The sequence below is a fragment of the Cololabis saira genome, chromosome 13, assembly GCF_033807715.1.
Source record: "Cololabis saira isolate AMF1-May2022 chromosome 13, fColSai1.1, whole genome shotgun sequence".
Taxonomy (NCBI): Eukaryota; Metazoa; Chordata; class Actinopteri; order Beloniformes; family Belonidae; genus Cololabis; species Cololabis saira.
Window position 1 is genome coordinate 21,487,934 of NC_084599.1, and position 24,661 is coordinate 21,512,594.

General features: G+C 41.2%; 1 protein-coding gene and 1 long non-coding RNA gene across 2 annotated transcripts in view; one reads left to right on the plus strand and one right to left on the minus strand.

The window, feature by feature from the left end:
• LOC133458404 (voltage-dependent R-type calcium channel subunit alpha-1E) overlaps window positions 1-24,661 on the minus strand; it is a 121,234-nt gene that overhangs the window by 7,722 nt on the left and 88,851 nt on the right. Inside the window, exons 20-43 of the mRNA XM_061738258.1 lie at window positions 21,336-22,208; window positions 20,668-20,945; window positions 20,154-20,265; window positions 18,683-18,812; window positions 18,148-18,207; window positions 17,724-17,830; window positions 17,345-17,356; window positions 17,060-17,156; window positions 14,285-14,445; window positions 13,888-14,025; window positions 13,233-13,434; window positions 12,298-12,462; window positions 11,596-11,706; window positions 11,428-11,508; window positions 11,124-11,309; window positions 10,295-10,386; window positions 9,385-9,559; window positions 9,164-9,291; window positions 5,290-5,386; window positions 4,019-4,124; window positions 3,803-3,910; window positions 3,603-3,703; window positions 503-609; window positions 218-392 (exon numbers count right to left, since the gene is read on the minus strand). Coding sequence (XP_061594242.1) covers window positions 218-392; window positions 503-609; window positions 3,603-3,703; window positions 3,803-3,910; window positions 4,019-4,124; window positions 5,290-5,386; window positions 9,164-9,291; window positions 9,385-9,559; window positions 10,295-10,386; window positions 11,124-11,309; window positions 11,428-11,508; window positions 11,596-11,706; window positions 12,298-12,462; window positions 13,233-13,434; window positions 13,888-14,025; window positions 14,285-14,445; window positions 17,060-17,156; window positions 17,345-17,356; window positions 17,724-17,830; window positions 18,148-18,207; window positions 18,683-18,812; window positions 20,154-20,265; window positions 20,668-20,945; window positions 21,336-22,208 — 3,802 coding nt within the window. The remainder of the gene's footprint in view (window positions 1-217; window positions 393-502; window positions 610-3,602; window positions 3,704-3,802; window positions 3,911-4,018; window positions 4,125-5,289; window positions 5,387-9,163; window positions 9,292-9,384; window positions 9,560-10,294; window positions 10,387-11,123; window positions 11,310-11,427; window positions 11,509-11,595; window positions 11,707-12,297; window positions 12,463-13,232; window positions 13,435-13,887; window positions 14,026-14,284; window positions 14,446-17,059; window positions 17,157-17,344; window positions 17,357-17,723; window positions 17,831-18,147; window positions 18,208-18,682; window positions 18,813-20,153; window positions 20,266-20,667; window positions 20,946-21,335; window positions 22,209-24,661) is intronic.
• LOC133458405 (uncharacterized) lies at window positions 11,983-14,821 on the plus strand. Its single transcript, XR_009783946.1, has 3 exons — window positions 11,983-12,100; window positions 13,248-13,448; window positions 13,591-14,821. It is a non-coding gene; the product is annotated as an uncharacterized LOC133458405 (long non-coding RNA).

Sequence of the window (24,661 nt, forward strand, 5' to 3'; positions counted from 1 at the left end):
CTCAAACATTAAAGTAGAAATGTTTCAGCAATTGCATACCTCTAAAAACCACAAAATGAGATACACCTTGTCAAAATTAGTAATAAATAGCATTGTATTTAGTAGTGAGTATGTCTCGGAACGGAAAAAAATGGTGTCTATTACTTTTTATGGAGTATTTGACATTAACTTCATGAAACCAGTGGTGGCCAAAGCCTGAGAACAAGAAAGTGGTTACCAGTGTGTGTAAATGATGCTGCTGGTGGTGGGGATGGGGATGATGGTAAGGGTTGTAAGGTGAGCGGTAGTCTTCGTCATCCTCTGCCTCTTTCTCCTCCCTGGAGCGAGACAGTGGCTGCAGGAACATCTCCTGAGGGGAAATGGGGCTGAGTGCCACAAACCCCCCCCTGGTGCTGAGGAAATGCCATACAAAAAGACTCAGACATGACAGCTACCGGCAAAGATAAACAAGCCAGTAAAATAAATGCTGTAAAAGAGATGAAAAGGAGAGGTGGATATTTACAGAGCAGATCCAGCACTGTGCCTGAGGAATGACAAGGATTTGGCATTGCATAGGATTTCTTGAGGAAGAGAGGACGCATCCATACGCTGGAACATGGGAGCGTGTTTCTGTGGGGAAATAAAGACAAATGTGTCATGTTCTATGGTTTTGAGTTGCTCGTTTCACCAGAGCCATGTTTTTAGGATCGTAGGTTTTCATTTTGAGATGTTATTAGTTAGCTTAACTTCCAATAATTTTTTTTCCTTGAGCACTTCAGTCAGTTGTGCTTTCTGTCTTTAGTTTGTGTCTGCGTTCAGTTTCCTAATTGCCTTGCTCCTGTGCTTTACCGGCTCATTAGTTATCGCTGCTCATTGCTAGGATGTTTTGTGTCATGTTGATGATTCGTTTCTGCTGTTTGAACTGAATCTACATGTATATCACCCTGCCCTGTAGCACCTTTGTTTTTGGTTCTTTCAATAAAAGCTTATTCATTTCTCACCTTCGTTAAAGGCCTGCACCACGCATGGCAGTGACAAAATGAAGATGTGGGAAATTGAAACAACTTCTGTGACAATCTGTGCTACAGGTAAATGCTGCCTTGGACTCTTTCATATATTCATTATTTTTTTTAAATTAACTATAAAAGAACTGATGTAACAAGATTCTCTTTGCTGGCTCAAAAGAAGAAAAAAATAAAGTGAACTCTAATTAATATGACTTGGAAGATTTATTAGACTAATATTTGATAAAAAACCCCTCCTGTTCTGTGAGCAAAGACACACCAGGAGAGGCCAATTTAATAAATGCAAAGTAAACATTTCATCAGCACAAATGTCAAATACATACTGGACACAAATTCAACAAAACAATTCCGTCTGATGTCAGGAAAACCCTTTTTTTAATTGAAGAGGAAGGAATGCTTCAGGGCTTCTCCTGGCAACCCCATGGTTAATACTCTACGAGCTGCCAGTAATGGCCACAGGCAAAGTCTTAAGAAAGGCAGACTTATCTAACAGTGGATAAATTGAATATGTCTTTGAAAGAACTGTCTGACCGTGGGCACGCCAAAGGGCTCACATCTTTAGTGGAAGTTCAACTCTGAGTTTGTGTGAGGAGACACTGGAATTGGCTCAATTGTATACAGTTATATTGTCAGGGTTTGACACTTCCCCCCAGTTTGAGTTTTAGTTCTGTCCCTCCTGTTTCCCCTTTGCCCTGATTGTGTCTGCACCTGTGTCTCGTCGTGTCTCGTTATCCCCTGTGTATATCTGGTCTTGTCTTTCCTTGGTTCCCTGTCGGTCCGTACTGTTTGTTCCCTCCATGTACTCCTGGTTTTCGATCCCTGTAGACGTGAGTTGTTTTTGATCCTGCTCTGCAGCTTTTTAGTTTGGCTTTTTTGTGGAATAAATCCTTCTGTTTTTTGAGAACTCCTGCCTCCAGCCTCCCTCTCTCTCCTTGCGTTTGGGTCCTCAACACCACGCCTTGTGACAGAACGGACCGACCAGCATGGACCCAGCAGGAGAGAGTGCATCGGCCCCTGCTCCGGTGATGGTCCCGGACCCCCCACAGCCTGCGCCTCGGACCCGGGTACCCCCGCAGCCTGCGCCTCGGACCCGGGTACCCCCGCAGCCTGCGCCTCGGACCCAGGTACCCCCGCAGCCAGCGGCACGGACCCGGGTCCCCACTCGGGCAGCTCCGGGGATCCTCTGCCCCCCGACGCCGGCTCCCCGCATCCTGTCTGCCCCTGTTCCGGCGCCCCGCATCCTGTCTGCCCCTGTTCCGGCGCCCCGCAGCCTGTCTGCCCCTGTTCCGGCGCCCCGCATCCTGTCTGCCCCTGTTCCGGCGCCCCGCATCCTGTCTGCCCCTGTTCCGGCGCCCCGCATCCTGTCTGCCCCTGTTCCGGCGCCCCGCATCCTGTCTGCCCCTGTTCCGGCGCCCCGCATCCTGTCTGCCCCTGTTCCGGCGCCCCGCATCCTGTCTGCCCCTGTTCCGGCGCCCCGCATCCTGTCTGCCCCTGTTCCGGCGCCCCGCATCCTGTCTGCCCCTGTTCCGGCGCCCCGCATCCTGTCTGCCCCTGTTCCGGCTCCCCGCATCCTGTCTGCCCCTGTTCCGGCTCCCCGCATCCTGTCTGCCTCTGTTCCTGAGGCGGTCCCGCCGCCCATCTCGGTTCCTGAGGCGGTCCCGCCGCCCATCTCAGTTCCTGAGGCGGTCCCGCCGCCCATCTCAGTTCCTGAGGCGGTCCCGGATGGATCTGCCCAGCCCCGAAAACGGCCCTCTGGCCGGTGTGCCTGGCCCCGAGTCTGGTTCCGGTGTTGGGCCCCCAAAATGACTCTCCGGTTGGCCCGGCCCCGTCGGCGTCCTCCGGAACTCTCTCGCCGGTCTGCCCGGCCTCGAGGACGGCCCCCGGAACGCTCTCGCTGGTCTGCTCAGTCCCGAGGACGGCCCCCAGAACTTTGGCCGTGTGGGGCCTGGGCCCCCTCTGCCCGCCCTGGGTGTGGACTGTTGGGACATCTGGGATCTGTCCCTTGAGGGGGGGGTACTGTCAGGGTTTGACACTTCCCCCCAGTTTGAGTTTTAGTTCTGTCCCTCCTGTTTCCCCTTTGCCCTGATTGTGTCTGCACCTGTGTCTCGTCGTGTCTCGTTATCCCCTGTGTATATCTGGTCTTGTCTTTCCTTGGTTCCCTGTCGGTCCGTACTGTTTGTTCCCTCCATGTACTCCTGGTTTTCGATCCCTGTAGACGTGAGTTGTTTTTGATCCTGCTCTGCAGCTTTTTAGTTTGGCTTTTTTGTGGAATAAATCCTTCTGTTTTTTGAGAACTCCTGCCTCCAGCCTCCCTCTCTCTCCTTGCGTTTGGGTCCTCAACACCACGCCTTGTGACATATATACCACTGTTACACCCATAAGCCCTGCTCCTTTTCCCATGATGCTTCGCTCATTTAACCTCAGTGTGATGCACTTGCTTTGTTCAGTTGAAAACATATTCAATTTAAAAATGTACACTAAACATTAACCCAATAATCATGATAATGAATCAGCATCAGTGTATGCTGAGTGGCTCATGTTAATACAATCGATTTGAAATGACAGAAAGTTAGATAAGAGTGAAAGAAAAGGAGAGACCTGTTCTTCCAGCTGCTGTCGCAGCTTCTTTGCTTTGCTTTGCTTATAATAATCCATGATCATCATAGCAGCATAGATCTTCCCTATGGTCATGTCACTGGCTGCAGAGTTAAGAGAGAGAGAAAGCAGAATGCCTTTCCTTTTAACTGACCGATTATTTCAGCTTACAATAAGATGCTAGAACAAAATACTGATTTTACCTTTGTGAATGGGAACCAGTAGGTCCAGGGTCTTATGAGAAAGGTGAGGCCAGATAAGACCAATCTCCTTCTGCAGATCCAAATCCATCTGATTTCTGTCTTCTCCTCCTGGATATCAGAAGTTCCAAAGCATAAAAGCCAGCACACAAATTAAAATGATGGTTAAAACTCTCTGTATTGAAATGTATTGTTGAGGGCTTTGACACTACATCTGACCTCTCGCTATCTTGACCTCGAGGGCTGTGCGGATGAGGGCCATGAGGGTGGATGTGAAGTGGACGGTCATGTCATCATCGACTGGCATGTTCATCAGGACAAGTCTCTGAATAAACATAGGGAAGTATCATAGTCTGTCTTTATCATGGCTCAAAATGCATTCAAATGTAGTTGTGCTCTTATTTTCTAAAGCATGTTAACGCTGCATGTAATGTACTGTAAAGGCTGCTTGATTGACGCAGGCAAGACCTCATTTTACTCCAACGCAAAGGAAAATTTATCTCAACAGATTCGGCCACTCTTACGAGAATGTTTTTTAAATATTTTATTCATAACAATAATTGAATCATAGTTTATGAGGCATGGTTAGCTTTTGCTGAATATGTGTAGCAACATATTCAGCAAGAACATTTCCATTTAAACCGTCATTTCCTGTAGATTCATTTGAAAGTAACTTGACGATTAAAAAATAAATAAAAAATTAACTTTGAATTTAGAATCCAGCAATGGATACAGGAGGACAAGGGGGCACCTATGTAATTACTATTTTTTCTGTAATATATTTATATATCTAATAGAACTTTTCATGTCAAAATCAAGCATTAACAGCACATGTATCAAATAAAAATACTGCAATCTCAGAAAAAACTTTTTTTGTCAAAAGATCCTCAAAAATGATAAAAACTCTTGCCCACTTCTGTAACTGGATCCCTATAAGAGATTTACAATAAAACTGTTTATCTGGCTTCAGTAAAAGATAAAAGCTACATCTGCAGTTGAGCATGCATGCAGGTCTGCACACATAAACCAAACACTTAAACAACAAGAACGATACATCACAGTGAGCACATAAAAACAAAACAAGGCAAACACGGGTACAACATTGGGCTGTGGCAGCAGTCACATGCAGATGGATAGATGTAAGAAATAAGTGTGAAAGGCATGAGAACAACTGACAGTGGGTTTCTGCCAATAACAATATCAAGATGTTTTACAACTTTCTCATTAATTCTCTCACATTGGCTTAAAATCAACTGTAATAAAATGTGTCTTTTCCCTTATAAGTGAACAGATAATGATTTGTCTTAGTTCTCTGCCAAGATGAAAAGCAAAAGTAGCACTCACTATTTGCCAGTGGACAAACAAGCATCATATAGTCAACACAAAAGATGCTTTAGTTATGGAAATTCTGACACATAAAATGAAATTTACACTGCTTGGCTCTGTTGATTGAAATAAACGGCAGTGCCTGTGTCTGGCATTCAGTCTACCTTATATGCCACCTTGGAGGGGCATTTCTTGCCCAGGCCTAGAGGTGGCGACATGTTGGTCAACATCTCATACATGTCAGTGTAATGGATGCGGCCACTGGGAGCGCCAGGTAACCGTGTAGATGGAGATGAGGAAGTGGAGAAAAGGGGGAAGGAAAGGAAAACAGGGAGGAAGTAACAGGGATGATGTTGGAAGAGAAATCCAGTAAAGACGGAGGCATCAGGGGTGTGCATTCCAAAAAGGATCGGGGGGAAGGAAAGGAACACAGGAGGGAGTGAAGGGTGAAAAGTGAAGAACAGGAGTGGAGGAGATACAAGAGAGAGGGTTATTTCAAGGCAGCACACAACAGGAGTGAGTAAAGTAGGAGAAATAAAACAGGTTGTATTATTTCTATGCCAAGAACTGGGCATAGAAATGTAGGGAACGAGGACTCCTTTCAACGGGTGAGAAAAGGAATGACATCTTCACTGGATCTGGTACAAATACTTCATACTTACATTGTCTGGCGCTTCATGTGTGTGAGACAGTATTGCAAACAATATAATCCCAGATCCAAAAGGTAGAAAGAGACAGAATTCCCTCAGATTTTTATGTTATTGTATTTGAAAGCCAAACTCAACATTAGGTTTAGACAGAAATCTTTTGGCAAATGAGGGACATCCTGTGCCTTAGTACCCTGACACTGAAGTATCATCATTCTTCAACCTGATTAACACATCCCCTAAAGGTCAAGCAGGAGGGTGACAGTCAGTAAAACGGAAGGAAAGGAAAGAAGGAAAGACATCAGGAAAGATCCCACATGAAATAGGCAGAAGGGAGGTTTGATGACACGAGGGAACCAAACCTTGCATGCCACCCTGTGGGGGCAGTTCTTTCCAAAGCCCAGAGGAGGTGAGATAGTGCGTACAACTTTGTACATCTCCTTATAGTGGATCCTACCACTGGAAAGAACATACGCTTCTTTAGTCGTGTTGTAATTACAGACAGATGATACAACAAGGAGCTCTCTCTTCTTGTTGAAACATGGGACACAGCAGTTAGGAAAGCAGGGAACATTTGCTCATGAAAATGTGATACAAAGTTATTGATCATTCTTAAACAAAGCAGTAATATTACACTATAGTACCTATTTCTGGCAGAGAAAGGAAATACAAGGCAAGGCAAGTTTATTTTTATAGCACAACTCAACAACAAGGTGATTCAAAGTGCATTACAAATACATTAAAACAAAAATAAAAAGCATGATTTAAATTTTAATAAAAAAGAAAGAAATAAGAACAATAGATATTTACAAAAACATTAAAATATAAATAAAAAGAATGATTTAAAATTTAAATAAAACAGAACAATAGATAAAAATCTGATGTCATCAGTAGTTAAAATATGATCAAGTTTCTACACATGTTTAAAAGTCATCATCAGTGCAGGTTTAGAGCTTTAAATGCAACCTGGACTTAAATACACTCTTCTGTGTTTCAGCTGATCTGAGTTTTTCTGGGAGTTTGTTCCAGACATGTGGAGCACAGAAGCTGAAGGCAGCTTCTCCATGTCTGGTTCTGACTCTGGGAACTGATAAAAACAGGATCCAAATGACCTGAAGGGTCTGGAAGGTTCATACTGGGTCAGGAGGTCACTGATGTCCTTTGAAGTCTGTCTTCTGATGGACAGACAGTCAGTGTAAAGACCTCAGAGCTGGACTGATGTGCTTCACTTTTTTGGTCTTAGTGAAGACTCGAGCAGCAGAGTTCTGAATGAGCTGCAGTTGTCTAACTGAGTTTTTAGGTAAACCTGTAAAGATTCTACAATAATCAAGCTACTCAAGATGAATGCATGGACTAGTTTTTCCAGGTCCTGCTACTACAGCTGTCATTTAGCAGTAGTAGTAGTAGTAAGGTCTTGCTCAGGGGCCCAGGGTGGTTCATCTTGGTTGCCATTCTGGGGCTTGAACCTGGTCCTCCAGACCAAACCCACCTCTGTAGCCACTAGACTACCACCCCCCCTGCTGAGACATCAGAACTTTTAACCTTGATATATTCTTAAGGTGATGGTAGGATGACTTTGATATTGCCTTAATGCGTTTTTCCAAACAAACATCACTCCAGGTTTTGAATATTTTTTTGAGAGGGTGAAAACTGGAACATTCATATCCTTCTGGATTTCTGTCACTTTCTCTCCCTTTTTTCTCTGTACCAAAAGTTATATTGGTTTACATTACATTATGTCTGTCTGGGTATGTCAACCATAAATAACTGGCCCAACAATAACAAAAAAGTTGTATACACCAGAAGCAGCATGTGAACACTAAGACTGTCCTGTTATTCAGTGGTTACTCTTGGTTGAGGGATGTTTCCCGGAGCATGAGAGGAAAAAGAGCAGAAGATGCCTCAATGCTAGAGGAGCTCCAACTGTAGAACTAGACATTTGTGTCAGCAACAGTGAATCTACGTTGCAGAAATGCAGTTATAATGTGGAGAAAGGCGTATCTGTAGGAAACCGGTGATTTTTTGAGTTTATTTTGATAAAATAAGAAGTTCTAAATAAAGTTCTAAAATGAGCATCTAACCATATTAACATAAAGATGACCGTGATAGTGCTTCATTGTTATATGCAAGATAAATCAATAAATGTATAATCTAATTGCAATAAAAGAGTGCCATATCTGTAAATGACATAAAAGACTGCTTAAATAGTGGAGGAGCTGATAGCTGTGATGAATGACAGACATGACACCTTAACAACAGCGAATCCTGGACTAGTTTGAATATGAGATGAGAGAGAGAGAAAGAGACAGAGAGAGAGAGAAAAAACATGGGTGTTTGCCTGTGTGTATTTATTTCATACAAAAGTAGAGAGGCACTATTAGAAAAAAAGGAGAAGTGACACAGAGCAAAGGCTGTTTATAAATAATTGTAATCATGAAGTAAAAGCCCTCTAAAAATAGCATGTCTATAAGAAGTAAACATTGGATATCAACCAAAGGACTTTGGATGCACATTTGGATTAGGATCAGGACTTGTGGAGCTATGGAAGACTAACAACCTTGCAGCTTTCTGTGGACATACTGGATTTGGCTTTCTGAAGTTTTTCTGCTCACTCTGAATCAAAGTGGAATACAGGGGTCTGCCTGATGCTGTACATGTCTCCTTGCCCCCAGCTTAAATAACTCTGAGCTAATTTCAATTAGAGGAACAAGCTTGAGAGGCTGAGACTTGTCCCCCTTTAGATGGAGATTCAGACCACACCACCTGTACTCTGCAGCCTCATACAACTGTGTGGGCATGCTAATGTTTTTTTAGTCCACATCCACAGATATAAGAGATAAAATACCTGGTGGGCAAAGACTGGTTTCTCAGCTATATTCTACTTAAACATCATTGAGTCAACTAAGATTTTTCTTAGTTGATCTTCAGAATAATCAGAGAATGTTTTCCCAGTGTCAAGCCAAGTTGTATGACCTCACACAGAGAAGTAAAACTCAGCCATTTTCATCACCACTTGCCTCCTGCCTACATGCTTTTTCACAAGTATCAGGTAAACAAATATATATATATATATATATATATATATATATATATATATATATATATATATATATATATATATATTTTAATACCAATGAAGTAAATGAATCCCATTTTTGTCATCGGTTTGATATACTTTTAGGTGCTGCCATCAGCTTCGGACTGACATCTTTTGGTGTACATACTTTCTGCATACAGTAATGCCATATATTCAAACATAGGACGTCATTTCTGAGCAAAAATGACCTGCCTGTATCCACAGTAGCTTTTCAGATGAAATCATGAGAGTCAAACTCAGAGAAGGCAAGTAATCAGTAATTGTAATAGTAAAGTAAGTAAGTAAGAAACTGACCTGGCAGCGCGATCATACTCTCCCCAGATTCGGACAAATTCATCCAGGTGGTGCGGACCCAGGATGGACGAGTCTCTTGTAAGATATTCAAAGTTATCCATGATCACAGCCACAAACAGGTTCAGCATCTGCATGGAAGACGCAACAAATGAAGAGCTAAACCACATAAAAAGGCAGAATCAGTGCAAGCTATAGTGTCACTTAAAAGTGTTAAGTCTTACCAAGAAGGAGCTAAAAAAGATGAAGGACACAAAGTAAAAATAGGCAAATTCGGAGCCACAGCCCTCCTTTCCGTCAGTAGTCCCTACTTCTGACACGAGAGATGGGTCGGTTTCACACTGCTGTCCTCCCAGACACGACAACATGATCTCCTGCCACGATTCCCCGGTGGCACTCCTGGTTACGGGAACCAAACAGTACCAACGGGAAGGATTTGTTGGTTAAGATTCAATGTCCAGATCATCATTTATTCACACGTGTATTTAACACCCCAGTTTTTATCCCACTTGTTCTGTCCATCGTATATAAAATTCTATTAATTATTTTGGCATCTGGTATTATGAGTCCAACAGTGCAATCGCTTATTTGTTGGTCTTCTAGACTGTGTAGACTCAACCAGAATCAAGGAGATTATTTAAAGATTGAGATATTTTCCTCCATCATACAAAAGAACATACTAACACTCAAAGAGAGGAACACAGTATGAACACTTAATACTTTGACCTAGACATCTGGCTCATTATTAGACTGCTTTTTAACAGACTGTAAGAATAAAAGGAACAGCAAAGCTATTTGCTAAGGAGCAAAATGTACACTGCTCTGTCTATCACTCCTTGACACTGAGGGCCCCTTGTGTGTTTAGAAGGCAAAGGCTTACTACTGTAACCTAGCAACACAATACAGATTACATTAAAAAATGTGGCATCCGTCCATCCACTTTCTATACCGGCTTAATTCAATACAGGGTCACAGCGGTCTGCTGAAGCCTACCCCGCATTTTGCAAATGGAATGACAAAATTATGGAGCCATTCTGGAGTACGAGTGTTGAACTGATGGATTAAGTGATTAGAAATAATGGGGATTGAGATTTGCCTTTGAGTAGCACATCTGCAGGTACTGGTGGGTCCTACCTGAACAGCAGCATCAGAGCACCAGAGAAGCTTTTGAAGTTGTTGTGTTGGTTGATGTGGGTCTCCTCATTCAATTTAATGTTCCCAAACACCTGATTTATACAGAACAAAAGTAAATGTCCAAAGGAGAAAAACAACATATTGCTTAGTTGGGGCTAGGAATGGGCGATATTTTACTGTTCACGATATACCGTCAAAAAAATTCCCCACGATAAGAATTTGTCCTCTTGCGGTAAAAATGATAAATTCCCGTTGATGACGTTTTTGTGTAAAGCCGGATTTAAGGAAGGAAGGAAGGAAGATGGAGGAAGGAAGGAAATGAGCCTGAAAGAAAGAAAGATAGAAAGAAAGAAAGAAAGAAAGAAAGAAAGAAATGAGCCAGAAAGAAAGAAAGAAAGAAGCCTGAAATAAAGAAAGAAAGAAAGAAAGAAAGAAAGAAAGGAGCCAGAAATAAATGAGCCAGAAGAAAGAAAGAAGGAAAGAAAGAAAGAAAGAAAGAAAGAAAGAAAGAAAGAAAGAAAGAAAGAAAGAAAGAAAGAAAGAAAGAAAGAAAGAAAGAAAGAAAGAAAGAAAGAAAGAAAGAAAAAAGATAAATGGTTGATGAGTTTTTTGTGTAACATATTGATTATAGTTAAAAAAGTGGAGTTGAATTGTTATTTTTTTTTATTGTCATTTTTATCGTTATCGGGATAAATGCCAGAAATTATCGTGATACATTTTTTAGTCCATACCGCCCATCCCTAGTTGGGGCCTAAGAGAAACCTTCAACATGAAATAAATACATCAAGGAGTCAGGATGCAGTGTGTTATCAATTTTTCTCCTTCTGACCTGCATGCCAATGATGGCATAGATAAAGAAGAGCATGGCGATGAGCAGGCACACATAGGGCAACGCCTTGAATGACTGAACGAAGGTCCACAGGAGGATGCGGATGGTGTAGCCTTGTCTCAGCAGTTTGATCAGACGAGCAGCTCGGAACAGCTTCAAGAAACTCATGTTGAACGCATCAATTTTCTGGCAGAGCAATGAAGGAGTGGAGAGGGAAACTGTTACTGGATGAAATGCTGTCAGCCTAATGTTGATTTAATTATTACATTTTAAGGTGAAAAGTGCAGTCTTGGTGTGAGTTTACCTGCAAGTCTACCACAATCTCAGTAATGCTGCCCAAGACAGTGATGAAGTCAAAAATATTCCAAGTGTCTCGAAAGTAGTTCTAGTGTGACAGAGGAAAAGCTCAATAAGCAACATGTGAACAGTTTCTGAATTCACACTCAGGCTGCGTGATGCTCTTGTCTCTCACCAGAAAGCCAAAGGCCAGGATCTTGAGCACACACTCAACAGAGAAGAGCACAGTGAAAGCTGTGTTCAAGTGCTTCAATACGGCATCATATGCTGGCGGCGCAGAGTAATACTGGAAAAACAAAGATGGCATGGTTCAAACTACGAACGGAGTATTCCCAAACCCATTCACTGCAGATCCCCCTCCTCTCTGATTTCAGTGCGCCCTGCAGATCTACAGGTTGATTGAAGATTCCTCCAGACCCATAAATAGCGTCTCTGTCTCTGCACCTGTCATCTGTAGCACTATAAAAGGAGTCATTTCTCTGGGGCCGGCAGCCACAGTTAATGAGGTCATGTTAAATAGGAGTGTCTGCACATTATAGATCAATATTTAATACAGGCTGAGTCACTCAGCGTTTGTCTGTCTGTATGAACTGCCTGAGAAAAGGCTAGACATGGAATTAAACACTGACGAGGGAAAGGTGGAGGAGAAAATCACCAGACCTAAATGCAAACATGGGATGGTAAGCACTGACAAGTGTCAGATTCTTTGATTATCTTCAGTTTGTGGATTCAGGGCAAAGAGGGGAAATGGCTGCAGTGATTCAGCTATTGTTCTTTCATTTATCACTTAAGTAATCTTCTGATCTCATTAAAAATGCAAAGTTTAATTATACTCTTCAGGTATTCCTTCTTATGTCATTTCCCTTACTTTCCTCACCTTCATCATCAGCACTATAGTATTGAGAGCAATCATGGCCAGGACGGTGTACTCAAACGAAGGCGAGACCACAAAATGCCACAAACGGTACTGGAACGTGTGTCGGTTCTGCGGCATGTACCGGGTCAGGGGCTTTGCACCGATGGCAAAGTCTATGCACGCTCTCTAAACATCCAGAGAGATCAGAGGAAACAAAACAGACGTGAAAAAGTGGAAAATGTCTAGTTAACATTTTGGTGCAGCATTCTGCATCGTTCTAACTCTGCAGGAGACAGATAACATTAATGAGTTTACTCAGTCAGCGGAAGTCCACCTCACATCACGTCACATTCTGCATATATTTAGACTTTGCATACAGTAAACAGATATAAAAGGCTTCTAATGCAGCGTAGAAAAAGCAGTGAACAAATTAAGTGCATGAAGGAACCAGAGGAATTCTAATGAAGATTATGGAAGACCATAACTACAATAATCATACAATGTGATCGTTATCGGTGCATAATAATGAAAAGTGTCCAACACTGCTGCGTGTCAGAAGAACTGTGCTGACCAGAAACAACAAACATGAATTTGATATTAAAATTCCACCTGATTGTTTAGATTTCAACAACAACAACATTAGTACAAAATGAATGAATGTGTCATAGTGAAAACAAAGACATACCGGTACTATGACCTAACCTGCAAGACATGATTGTGTCTAGGGACAAATCTGGGGAAGGGTACATTTTTACAGTATTGTCCCTCATTTTAAGAAGATAAAAGCTTGTGACCAACAAAAGACTTCCTGAGTTTTCAAATTAAGTCACCTCAACTGATTGTTGTCTAAACTGGGTATGATTTTCTTCCAGGCATTATTTCAAAGTCATGCATTTGCAAAGTACCAAACCTAAAGATAGATTCTGTAGCTTGCAGGCTCATTGATTTTTCCTCACCTCGTTTTTCTCTAGACTGCACTCCTCCATCATCTTGTCCCCCTGCTCCTGGAAGGTGATGATGATGAGAGCCACAAAAATATTGACAAAGAAGAAAGGAAAGACGACAAAATAGATGACATAGAAGATTGACATCTCCATCCTGTTGCCGTGGCTTGGACCTCTGTCCTCTTCTGTCACATCCACGGAGTGCTGCAGGACCCTAGCAGAGCAGAGGTGCAATGCAAAGTGAAGAATACATGAATAGAAACCACAACATATGACAACATGACAAACCACTCAATTTGTTAGTATAGTATTTTTTAACTGGCAGTGTTTTTTTACTGGGAAACCATTTTTTCTTTGGTTGTTTCCACAGTAGAAGTCAGTTAACAAGGATTGGACCTGGACAAACCTACAAGCACCACCAGGGGAATATTAACAAGCAAACTTATGGACAGATAATGACATTCAAAATCTGTTTTGAATGAATCCCACCTTTCATATTTCCCTCATCAAAGGTCAGATTTGACCTTTACCAAAGAGAAAGACAGATGTTGAACGGTTATGACCCCTCTAATGACCCCTCTAAGAGAGGAAAGTGATATTTTGCAAAGCTCCCCATCAGTTTTATCAGCCAGCATGAGAACCGGCCTGACTCCAGTCTGACACTCACTGAGGCCATCCCTCTCCAGTGGAGACCGTGAACAGCGTTAGCAAAGCCCAGATGACGTTGTCGTAATGAAACTCGTGCCTCTTCCAGTCTCTTTTCTTTACCTCTTTCTTATCCTTCCCGTAATCAATGTAGTAACCCCTGGAAGGGGGGAAAAAAGAAGACAAGAATTGTACAAACGTTACATCATCATTACTTAAACCATTAAAAGCAAAAGGCATAAATGTGCACACTCAACAAAAAAGGAATGAAGAAAAAAAGAAAAACTAACAGGGTAAAGAAAGAAGAAACAAATCATAAACAGAAAAAATAAATGAAATTAAATCAGAAGGATCAGATTGAAATCTAGTCAAAGTTCAAAAAGTATGTAGGAAGAAGAAAAAAATCAAGGTAAGATTACTGGCAATCTTTCTGTGTGTCCTTTGAACTGTCAGTACAGTAGAAAAACTTCCCCTTAAAGAGTTGCACAGCGATGACGGCAAAGATGAACATGAAAAGTTTGTAGACAATCAAGATGTTGAAGACGTTCTTAAGAGACGTCACTACACAGTCGAACACCGCCTGGAGGAGAAAAAGACACAACAAACACTCGTTTCAGGTTTCTTCGGAGATGCATCAGGGTTTGCACTCAACATGTAAATGTTGAGTGCAAACCCTGCAAGTCTTTGGTTGATGATTCCTTTATTTTATTAAATTATGATGTCATCACATAGGAATTTAGCAAACTGGTTTGAATATTTGTGGGGATATCAAACATCTGTGTTATCTCAAACTATTAGCAAAAGATAACTAACTTTAAATTTTGTTTTGTTTCTTTTGCATAGCTTTTAATTATTTTTTAATTATATCAACTAAAACCATTGAGAATAGTAATCTAATCAAATACCGTACATTATCAATATGAAGAAAGGGTTTGTCCTTTGATTAAAATGAGATGTTCACATCTGAAATTTGTAATTTCGTTGTTATTAAGTATGAACAATGACAATAAAGAATTTTGAATCTTGAATACTGCAGCCCATGAAAACAACCGCACAAGTTGCAGCCAGTTTGACAGAATAACAGCATATTCTGTCAAATTGTTTCTTTTTTTGTACTTTGTTGATTTTTTTTCCATTTACAGTATGAATTTTGAAACATTTTTCCATGTTGGTTTAGATGCTGCTCATCTTGGAGGATTTGCACGGGTGATGAGTAAACTTGACAGTGCAAGGTTATTTACATCTGCAAGCATCAAATTGAACTTTCCAAAGATCAGTAAATTATCAGAAAAAAGACCTCAAATGAAGATTAGCTGAGAAGGAGAGGTCAAGGATTTAGAACAGGAGAAAAAAAAGGAAGAGGTTAAACCCCTTTTTTCCCCTCGGTTATCATGGGGAGATGGGATGGACAAGCCTGTAGTGCTGATAGGAGACAGTGTTTTTGAGACTGCAGGAACATGTTCTGATTTCCAGCACCTCTCTACGTGGATTTCAGATGATACAGGTGAACAAAGGACTTCAGACAGACTGACAGAAGTTGGGCAGGAGTGCTTTCAGCACTTAATAAGAACAGATGATGAATTCCTGGACATGTGACTGTGAAGGAGTAGCTCTGCACCCCAGATGTTAAGCAGTTGGTTGTTGTTGGTTGTTTCCATTCACGCTGAGAAAGTTCACCTCTACTACTTGTACATGAAGGCATTGCCAAATATGTTGCCAAGGAACAAAACACTTAAATGTTTTCACAATAATCTCAATAGGATTTCAACTATCAGTTTAATTTATTTTCCAGCTATGCTCCTATCAATTTTATTGTTATCATTATTATTGTTACTTCATGGCTTCTTTTTAATACCCCTGCCTGACTGAAATATTGTGTCTTTTAATAGGTAATTTCTGACAAAGTTTTATAACATATCTTATATTTTATTCATTGGGGGTCTAATTTCAAACTTTCATTAGTCAACCTTCATCTACGGATGCACATGTACAACACTGATTATGAATTAGCATCTCCTCCAATTTCCACTTCTTTCCTGTCCTCCTGATCAACTGCTGACAGACTGTGTGCGAGCTTTGGAGATCTCAGCCCTCGCAGCACATCTCCATGCCCTAATACTTCATGTTCATCCCTCTCTATTCTCAGCTTTCCAACTTAAAGTGAAGAGGAATATGTGTGTTAGTAAACAAAATGAGCCTCATGCATGAAATCTTTGTAAATCAGCGATAAGATTTGCACATAACATCTCCTCTCTAATAAAAAAGCTAATCTGGATTCTTGAACGGTGCGTAAAACTTGGATTTGAATGTTCATGAATGGCAGTTGATTGCAAGCTGGGGGTGCATTCCCACTGTTTATTAGTAAGAATAAAAAAAATCCCTGCTGTAAACAACTATATTGTCTCTGTAATTAGAGAGACCTCTTTATCATGAATCACTCCTGATTAAAACAGATGCAGTCACAGGAGTCAACAGTAATCGCTGCAGGTAAGCCTTTACTTGCTACATAATGGGTTATATTGCTTTGCATCGTGGCACAAAGGTAATCTATTGCTTTTAACACACAATTTATGAAATTATAATGCATTATGTTCCTTAATTGTAGGTTATTTAAAGTTTATTGGCCTCCAAACTTTGAACTCAATTTGAAGCTCCAATAAATCAATCTCTGGACAAAATGTGTAACTTTGTAAACTGGAAGCAATCGTTGTTTCCATGTCTTAAAAGGTGTAAAACTACAACCTTGAAATGCATTCTGCTTTCTGCTCACATTCCATGAATGAGGCACAATTTAATTTGGGTAGACACTTAAATAAAAAGATTTAAAAAAGCCACTTATACGGAATAATTGTAACCCCTGCTTATATTATTTACATTATTTATATTATTTTATTTACTTATTATATTATTTGGGAATCTAGTAAACATACAAGACGTGGACAGAAAATGAAGAAAAGACATCCAAGTCATATTTAGGGAGTTATTGTTAGCATTATTATTATTACTGTATCATAAGCACTAGTAACTTTCTGAAACTGAGTTTCCCATAAAAGATACATAACATTTTATGACCTGGATATTCATTTTTTGAGACATGATATCTCATTTAACATGCCATGTAACTTAACAGAAATATAGCAATAAGACAAGCACAGACACACATAAAAAAGCATAACAAACAGAACATATCGCACCTTCAGTTTCGGCAGCCTTTTGATGGTCTTCAAAGGTCGGAGTACACGCAACACCCTCAGAGATTTGATGGTCTTAATGTCCCTTCCTTTGTTATTTCTGAGCAGAAAGATGAACACTGTGAGCAAACCTCAGAAAAGCACTCCTCAATATTAAACAAACACTTTTAAAACCTATACTTCATTGTCAACGAATGTTTAAGTCACTAGAATGTATGTTATAATGTAAAATGTAAATTACTAACATCAGCTTTGATTGCACTAAGATAAGTAAGATAAGATCTTTACCCCATCACATTGCTGTTGATCAGTCCCATGGAGGCATCAAGAACAGGGAGAGAAAAGACATTTATAACATTTAAAAAACCATAAACGAAATGGAAGAGATGAAAAGATAGTGAAATAGAAAATACCATGCATTTAGTTTGAAGAGCTTGTGTTATGCTAAATAAACACATCATTTACTCATATTTTTCATTCTGGATATTTTTACATTGCTCTAGCACCGCATTTGGCAAAGAATTTTATTTTCTTTTCTCTACTTAACCTTTATAAATGCCTAGTCTGCTCTGAATGGTCTTCTGAACAGTCTAAAAAACATACTTTGTTGGGGACAGCAATTACTTTTGATGTCAAGTGAGTAACAAGTATAAATTGTGAGACTGACGTGAGGGCGAAGGCCACCAGTGCTCCCACCACGACGATGAAGTCCAGGATGTTCCACAGGTCTCTGAAGTAGGAGCCATCGTGAAGAATCAGACCTTGGTCAATCATCTGAGGACAACACAGAGCTGGGCAGTAAATACGTCTGGAACATCCCTGTGTCAGAGTCTGGACTGTAAAGATGATCCAGTTCTTCAACTAATTGCAGTGAGAGAATAATGGCTCTAACAGTCGTCACTGATGTCAAGGATAACACTGTCCGGAGGGTGTTGCCTTTCACTTTTTATTATGATTATTTATACATTTTAAGTCTTTAAAACCTCTCATTCACGTTGCATCAGTCATTGTTGTTCAGGGTAAAAATGATGGCATCCTGTGGTCAAAGCAGAGGCATTTTATGTTATTGTATAATTTACACATGAACTCACCTTTATAATCATTTCAAAAGTGAAAACTCCAGTGAAAACATAGTCAAAGTAGCGAAGAACCTGCAAAGTTGGTAAGACAAAAGGGAAAACAAAGCAACAGTATCAGGTGAGAGCTGCATATGAAACGAAACACTTTTCAAACTGTAATAATACAACAGAGGGTAGTTAGGAACACCTCTCTCATTAACAACAAGCATGAGTATGTCTCAGACTTCCTTTGTTACAGCCATGCACCCAATCAAGTAGCAAAACTGCAAAAGAAAAATCTGTTATTATGTTTCAGATATTTTTTGTCGCTAAAGGGACCCATAACACAGATAAAATGTGATCGTAATCCTATCCCAGGAGTTAACAAAGAGATTTATCGCCACCGAAGAGGCCAAAATATCCTAGCTTCTATTAACAGGACAGTTTATGAAAAATAAAAGAAAAAAAGTGAGCGATAACACAATCAAAAAGGACATGTTTCCTTCATGATATCAATGTCACACCTGCATCCCAGGAAACGGTTGTGTGTATTATAGGGAACACAAACCTTATTCCAGTCAGAGGAGCTGGCTACAGGGTCCTCTGCAGCCAGCGCAATACTACTGGCAGCTATGACCAACAGGATGGACATCTCAAAGTACCTGAAGTTCACCACATAGTGACACGCTCGGCGCACCCTGAGGGAAGGCAGAGGGGAGGCAAGGTGATGCAAAGTTTGGCATCTGTATCAGTATAAGTATAAGTATCAGGTATGAATCAGGGCTGGGCGATATGACCTCAAATCAATATCACGATAAATTGGGCAGTTTTACCTCGATAATGATAAATGCACGTGTTGTAACTTAGGTTACCCCTATGCATTAAAAGAATGCTTGAAGCGGAAACTCAGACCTTACCTGGCAACAAAAGATTCTATTTTCTATTTTTCTGATGGGTCGGTAACTCCAGACATCTGCTCAGAGCTGAGAGCTCAGCGTGCCGTAGTTTACCATGACTCATTTGTAAGATGTGCTGTTAGAATGACTGTGTGGCGTGTGAACTTGTTGAAATGCGTGTCTCACGCACATCTCACATCTTTAGAGCCCTGTTATTTCGTCTGCAGCTATATCAGCTGCTTCTTCGTTATAACCGTGCATTCACACCGAAAGCACCACGGGCGTCATAGGCCTCCGGCCGTCATTCATTTTCTATGAAAGTTTGCTGCAAGAGGCGTCCAGAGCATCAATTTGAAGTTGAGAGAATCTCAACTTTATGCAAATGAGCAGCAGCCACGCGGAGGCAGCGTCCAATCACAGACCGGGATTCCCAAAGCAAGAAGCCTCAATGCACATGTACTTCCGTGTACACACAAACGTACACTCATTCACATGCATACCTATGCACACACAAACTTATTTAATCAGGAATTAATATATTTTATCTAGCAAACTGACATTTTTCTGATTTGACTGCCTATTGCCTATTTTACCTGAACTCAGGTAAAAAATATATATCTATGCGTAGATTTAAGAGTTATGGAGGGTGTCAGTAATAACCAATCTTATTCTGCAGCGCAGCTTGTAAGCCACGTCTACTGCAGTCGTCGACAGGCGCGATGCAGGCGTCCTGAGCGACCACAGGCGATTTCTGACGCTTTCGGTGTGAATCCACAATGCAACTAGCCTATCAGAACATACAGTCAAAACAGACAAAAATACTTTTTTTGTTTAAAAATCAAAACACCAAATTTACAGACATGGGAAAATTGACGTTGGTCATTGCATTGAATGTCGGTAACGGTAAATTATCAGTTTTTCGCCCAGGCCTACTGTAATATGAATGTTTGATCAGGTGGAAATACGGTCCTGAACACACAAAAAAGATCATTCTTAGGATTAAACCACAAGCATACTATGAAACTAAAATAGTAGATAATTAGTTGTTCATCCATGCTGACAATTAGAGTTGATGAGAGATTTAAAATCCCTCTAATCCATTTCAATCCACGGTTGCAGTGTAGGACGACAGTTACAACTTACGGGTTGTCAGGTTTGAAGATGAACATGCTGTCAGGTGCCACGGTGTTGACAGGCTTTGTCTCCTCTGTCTCCTCCATGTCTGACTTACAGGTTTCAAGGTCCTTGTTGTTGACTGCAGAAAGTCAAGGGAAGCTTAACATTGATTTTTTTTTCATACTTGGTTAATGTGGGTTCTAATAAAACCATACAAAAATATACAAGCCAAGACTTTTTGTTGGATGAAAAGGCTTGATCAGGATGCTGTGAGGACATGTATCAGCACTCCTCAAAATATGAACTAAAGCATGTCTGTAACTGTACAGATGGATCACTCAGATCTTCCAGCTATTTTGAAGTAACTTACGTACATGTAACTGGCCACTGATGGATTTTCAGACAACAGTTTGTGAACCAATAATAATACCTCGTTACAAGTTAGGTGAAAAAAACAATTAATACCTAAAGCATCAGCTAAATTCACAAACTGTGAAAAATATTAACAACTGGAGCTCATATACACTATTTGTTCCATTACCCGTGATCGTGGAGAGCTCAAGAGACGACTGCATGTTGGGCATGTCAATGATCACACTGGAGTCAAGTTGAGATTTATCCTGGTCCTGGTCCTGGTCCTGGTCCTGGTCCTGGTCCTGTTCCTGCTCTGGCTCTTTGGCTTCCGTCTTTTCCACTGGGTTTGTGAAAGCAGACGGCTCCGACTGCTCTGGAAGCTCCTCCTGCGTCTGAGGACAAAGGTCGCCGTGGCGCTGGATTTCCTTCAGGTTACTGTTCCCTCCTTCACTCTGATCACCCTGTCTGAGGTTGAAGTGTAACACATGAGCAGACAGATGAAAAAAATATATCTATGTGTAGATTTATGAGTTAAAGAGGGTGTCAGTAATAATCTTATTTTAAAATGATAACTCAGGTGTTTTGTGTGGCTCAAATTGTGCAAAGCAAGGTTTATAATTTCTGAGATCCACACATGTTGTTTTCCCAATTCCCAATAACTGATCAGAGCAAAGTTTGATCTGTTTTGTTGCAGTTGCAACAAAGTGAGGCATGAAATAATGAAACACATTATAAAACATCATGGGCAGATATAATTTCTTGCCTTCTCTAAATTATTCGTCTTATTCAACATTAGTCTACCAAAAATATTTTGTTTTAAATTTCATATACGAATATCTTGTTGGTGTGTCGCACCTGCTGTCCTCTTGTTTGGACACGTCTCCCTCTTTGCTTTCAGGCTCCGCTTCCCCCTCTTCTACTTTTTCAGGATTTCTCCCTGTGTCCCCAATGACAGGGCAACTGTCTGACGGCTCACCATTCCCAGGAAAAGAGCCTTGAGTTCTGGTCCCGTTCTGATGGTCACAGTGCCGCAGCGCCTTCCTGTCCCTGACATGGCCTCCAATCACTGGAGTCAGTGTGTCAATATTATCTGGAGGTCTGAACTTCTTTACAGCCCTGTGCTGACGTTCACCGTTCAGTCTGGGGCTTCGTCGCTCGGTGGATTTGTGGTTAACGCCCAGTCTCTTGCTCTCTGGGACGGGCTCCGATTCAGGCGGCTCTGGTAGGGCCATGGACACGGAGTCAGTGGGAGCTGTGGCATTCGGTGACTCTGGCAGCAACACTGGAATCGATGGTTCAGGTACATTATCAGGCAAAGTTGCATCTAAGGGCGTGTCCACGGACATAGAGGGCACTTGAGGCTGGGAGTCCAGGGGATCCGTCAGAAGCTTCACACTCCCAGATGGCGTGTGCTGCGCGGCTTTACGATGTTGTGACAGTGGACGTCCCTGTGCATCTTTCTCCTCACTGGGGTTGTTAAACAGAATCTCTCGGCTGGACATCTGCCGGTGTCTTCTCAGCTGGCTGGTCCTCTGTTCCCACACTGACATGGTCAACCTCTTTCTCCTCTCTCTCCTGGACATGAAAGAGTTAGAGGGATTGAGTGGTGGAGGTGGGTGGCCCTCCCTGATACTGCCCTGGGCCTCTTCCAGGGAGTAGGAGTAGGTAGGCCGGCTGCGGTGTATGGCTCTCTTCCTGTACAGGTAGGGCCGCCTCCTCCGGCTTCCACTGAGGAGAACAACAAAATATAAAGATTACACTTCCACATATTGCATTCAACAAGTTATTGGCAGACTTTGAATTTCATGAAAGACTTTCTCTTCATCTTAGCTGCATTTTTTCTTCTTGGTTTTAAATCAGCTTGCTTGCATGCGCCATATTGCCAAAATGATCTGATTCTGATGACAATGTAAAAATGCTTTTCACAGACTTCAAGTAGGACTTTCTAGTTCCCTTTCGTGTTTTATGAAATGTAGATTGCCAAGCAAAATGTGTGCACAAAAAAAAAAAGGACCTTGACATTCAAGCAGTTTATAAATAGATAACAAAAATATTCTCATTTCAACATCAAGCAATTTACTGGATCAATGAAGGTGCGAGGTGAAAGACTGACCAAGTCAGAAGCTGCTGAGTGACTTTTGTAACAAAAAGAGTACAATGCATAATGAAATCTGCTGAATAGCTCTAAAGGACTATGGATTCAAATAAAGTTTGAGGGTCGAGGGGGGGGGGGTGCAGAACAGGACAGAGTTTGAACAGATGAGCGTGGGACATTTACTCAGTTAAGAAAATCAAGCAGGCGTGAGTGAAACGTTCAGACAGAGTTACTTACTGGAGCGTGGACTCTTGTGTGGTCCGTGTTACCAATGAGCGATTGGTTGAAAACAAGACATTAGTGCTTTTGTGAGCAGAGACAAAACAGGACAGGAGACACACAGCAAAATGGCTTCCGACCCACAGATCACAATCAGATAGACCGCTGACGCCATTTAGCAGCTCTAAATTTGTTATTTAAAGTAAAGCTATATACTTATAATACTTTTATTTCTTTTTGCAACGATCTATGTTGATACCCCAAGCGAAGTATTAGATTTGTAGGCCACAATTGTGGAAGTCTTGATGCTTCGGTGTGTGTCTCCACTGGAGCCAAGTGGCACATCGACAAACAAGATGGTAGCAGTTTCAGAAACAGTTAAAAAAGAGACAGACATCAAGAGCAAGCGCAACATTGACAGGAAGACAGTCTGAGCTACAGTATGGGCACAGGTAGAAAACACAGAGATGGGCTCCATCAGGAGGAGAATTCATTTTTTAAAAACCCTTCAATGTACATCATCACACTGGGATGCATCTCTGAACATCTCTGCCACCTCGGTGCACTCACATGTTCGCATTCCTTCAGGACATGCTGGTAGGTCTAAATGAGGGGAATTAAGTTCTGAGCTTCAAAATATTCACTTAAAATGAGACTCGGAAAAGAAAGAAACGATGCACACACAGTGAAAACACTTCTAACTTACCCTGTTTTACAGTGAAAGCATTTTCAGTGAGTGTGTGCATACGTTCTGTTTGTCTGCTTTGGACCATGCTGACCAGATGCATGCCCTTCCAAGGTTAAATCACAGCCAGACTGCCACAGAGGCCGCCTATTTTCATTCAGCAAATGCCGCCATGCAGGTTTGTTCAAGGTCTTTGGTGGCAGGTACAGCCAGGGATTTACATCTTACATCAGAGATCAGACCACAGTAGGTAAATTCCAGATATACTGTAGATGCCAGCCCAAAGCACCCTTTGCTGTTCTAATCTTCTTTATAACTTTTGAGGAGAGCCTGATCCTCACTTGGATCAACTAAAATTGATGCACATTTCTGGGTTTCTTTCCTGTTTTGTTCAAATTAATTTAACATTTTTTTTTACAAGTTTTGTGTTCATGTACACAATAAAACAGGGAAAGAAAACAGAATGTACATAATCTCATGTTGATAAAATGAGGATAAAATAAAACTACATGCCCATGCAACAAACCTCCTCTCATGTTCATGCACATGCACTTCCAACCCCTGCACAATTAAGTTCCTGAAAAATTAAAACATCTATTCTGCAAGTAGAGACAACCAGGTCACATTACTTCGTCAGTCAAATTGTCAAATCAACAAGTTAGGATACTTCTTTGGACTATCCTTCTCCATGACAGTACTGTATATACTACAATGGACACATCACCTTAATCTGGACACTAAAGAACCCTCTCGAAACCATTAACTAAGGAGACTTCAGTTTAGAGCAGGGGTCTTCAACCTTTTTTAGCCCAGGGACCCCTTGGATGAGAGAAAAAACGAAGCAGGGACCCCCACTTGTAATTCTTATTTTTTCCCTTTTTAAAAAGAAAATGTGTCAAGTTTTAAGCCTGGCTTATAATAACTGTTGAATATGTTTTATTCTGCTTATCACCTTATTAACCAATTCCTCACTGGGTTATTAGCCTACATGTGTTTATGGTTGATGAAACTTTGGCCTCATCAGACGTCGAAGGAGTAATGTTAGACCGAGCTGTAACGTTACAATCTCCAGCTTTAGGCTTCGTTATTGTCACAAATGTATCCATCAGGTCTAACTAGCGTTAAATATGAAATAGCCAAGTCAATTTCGCAACAAATTTTCTTTTCTTAAACAGCTAAGTA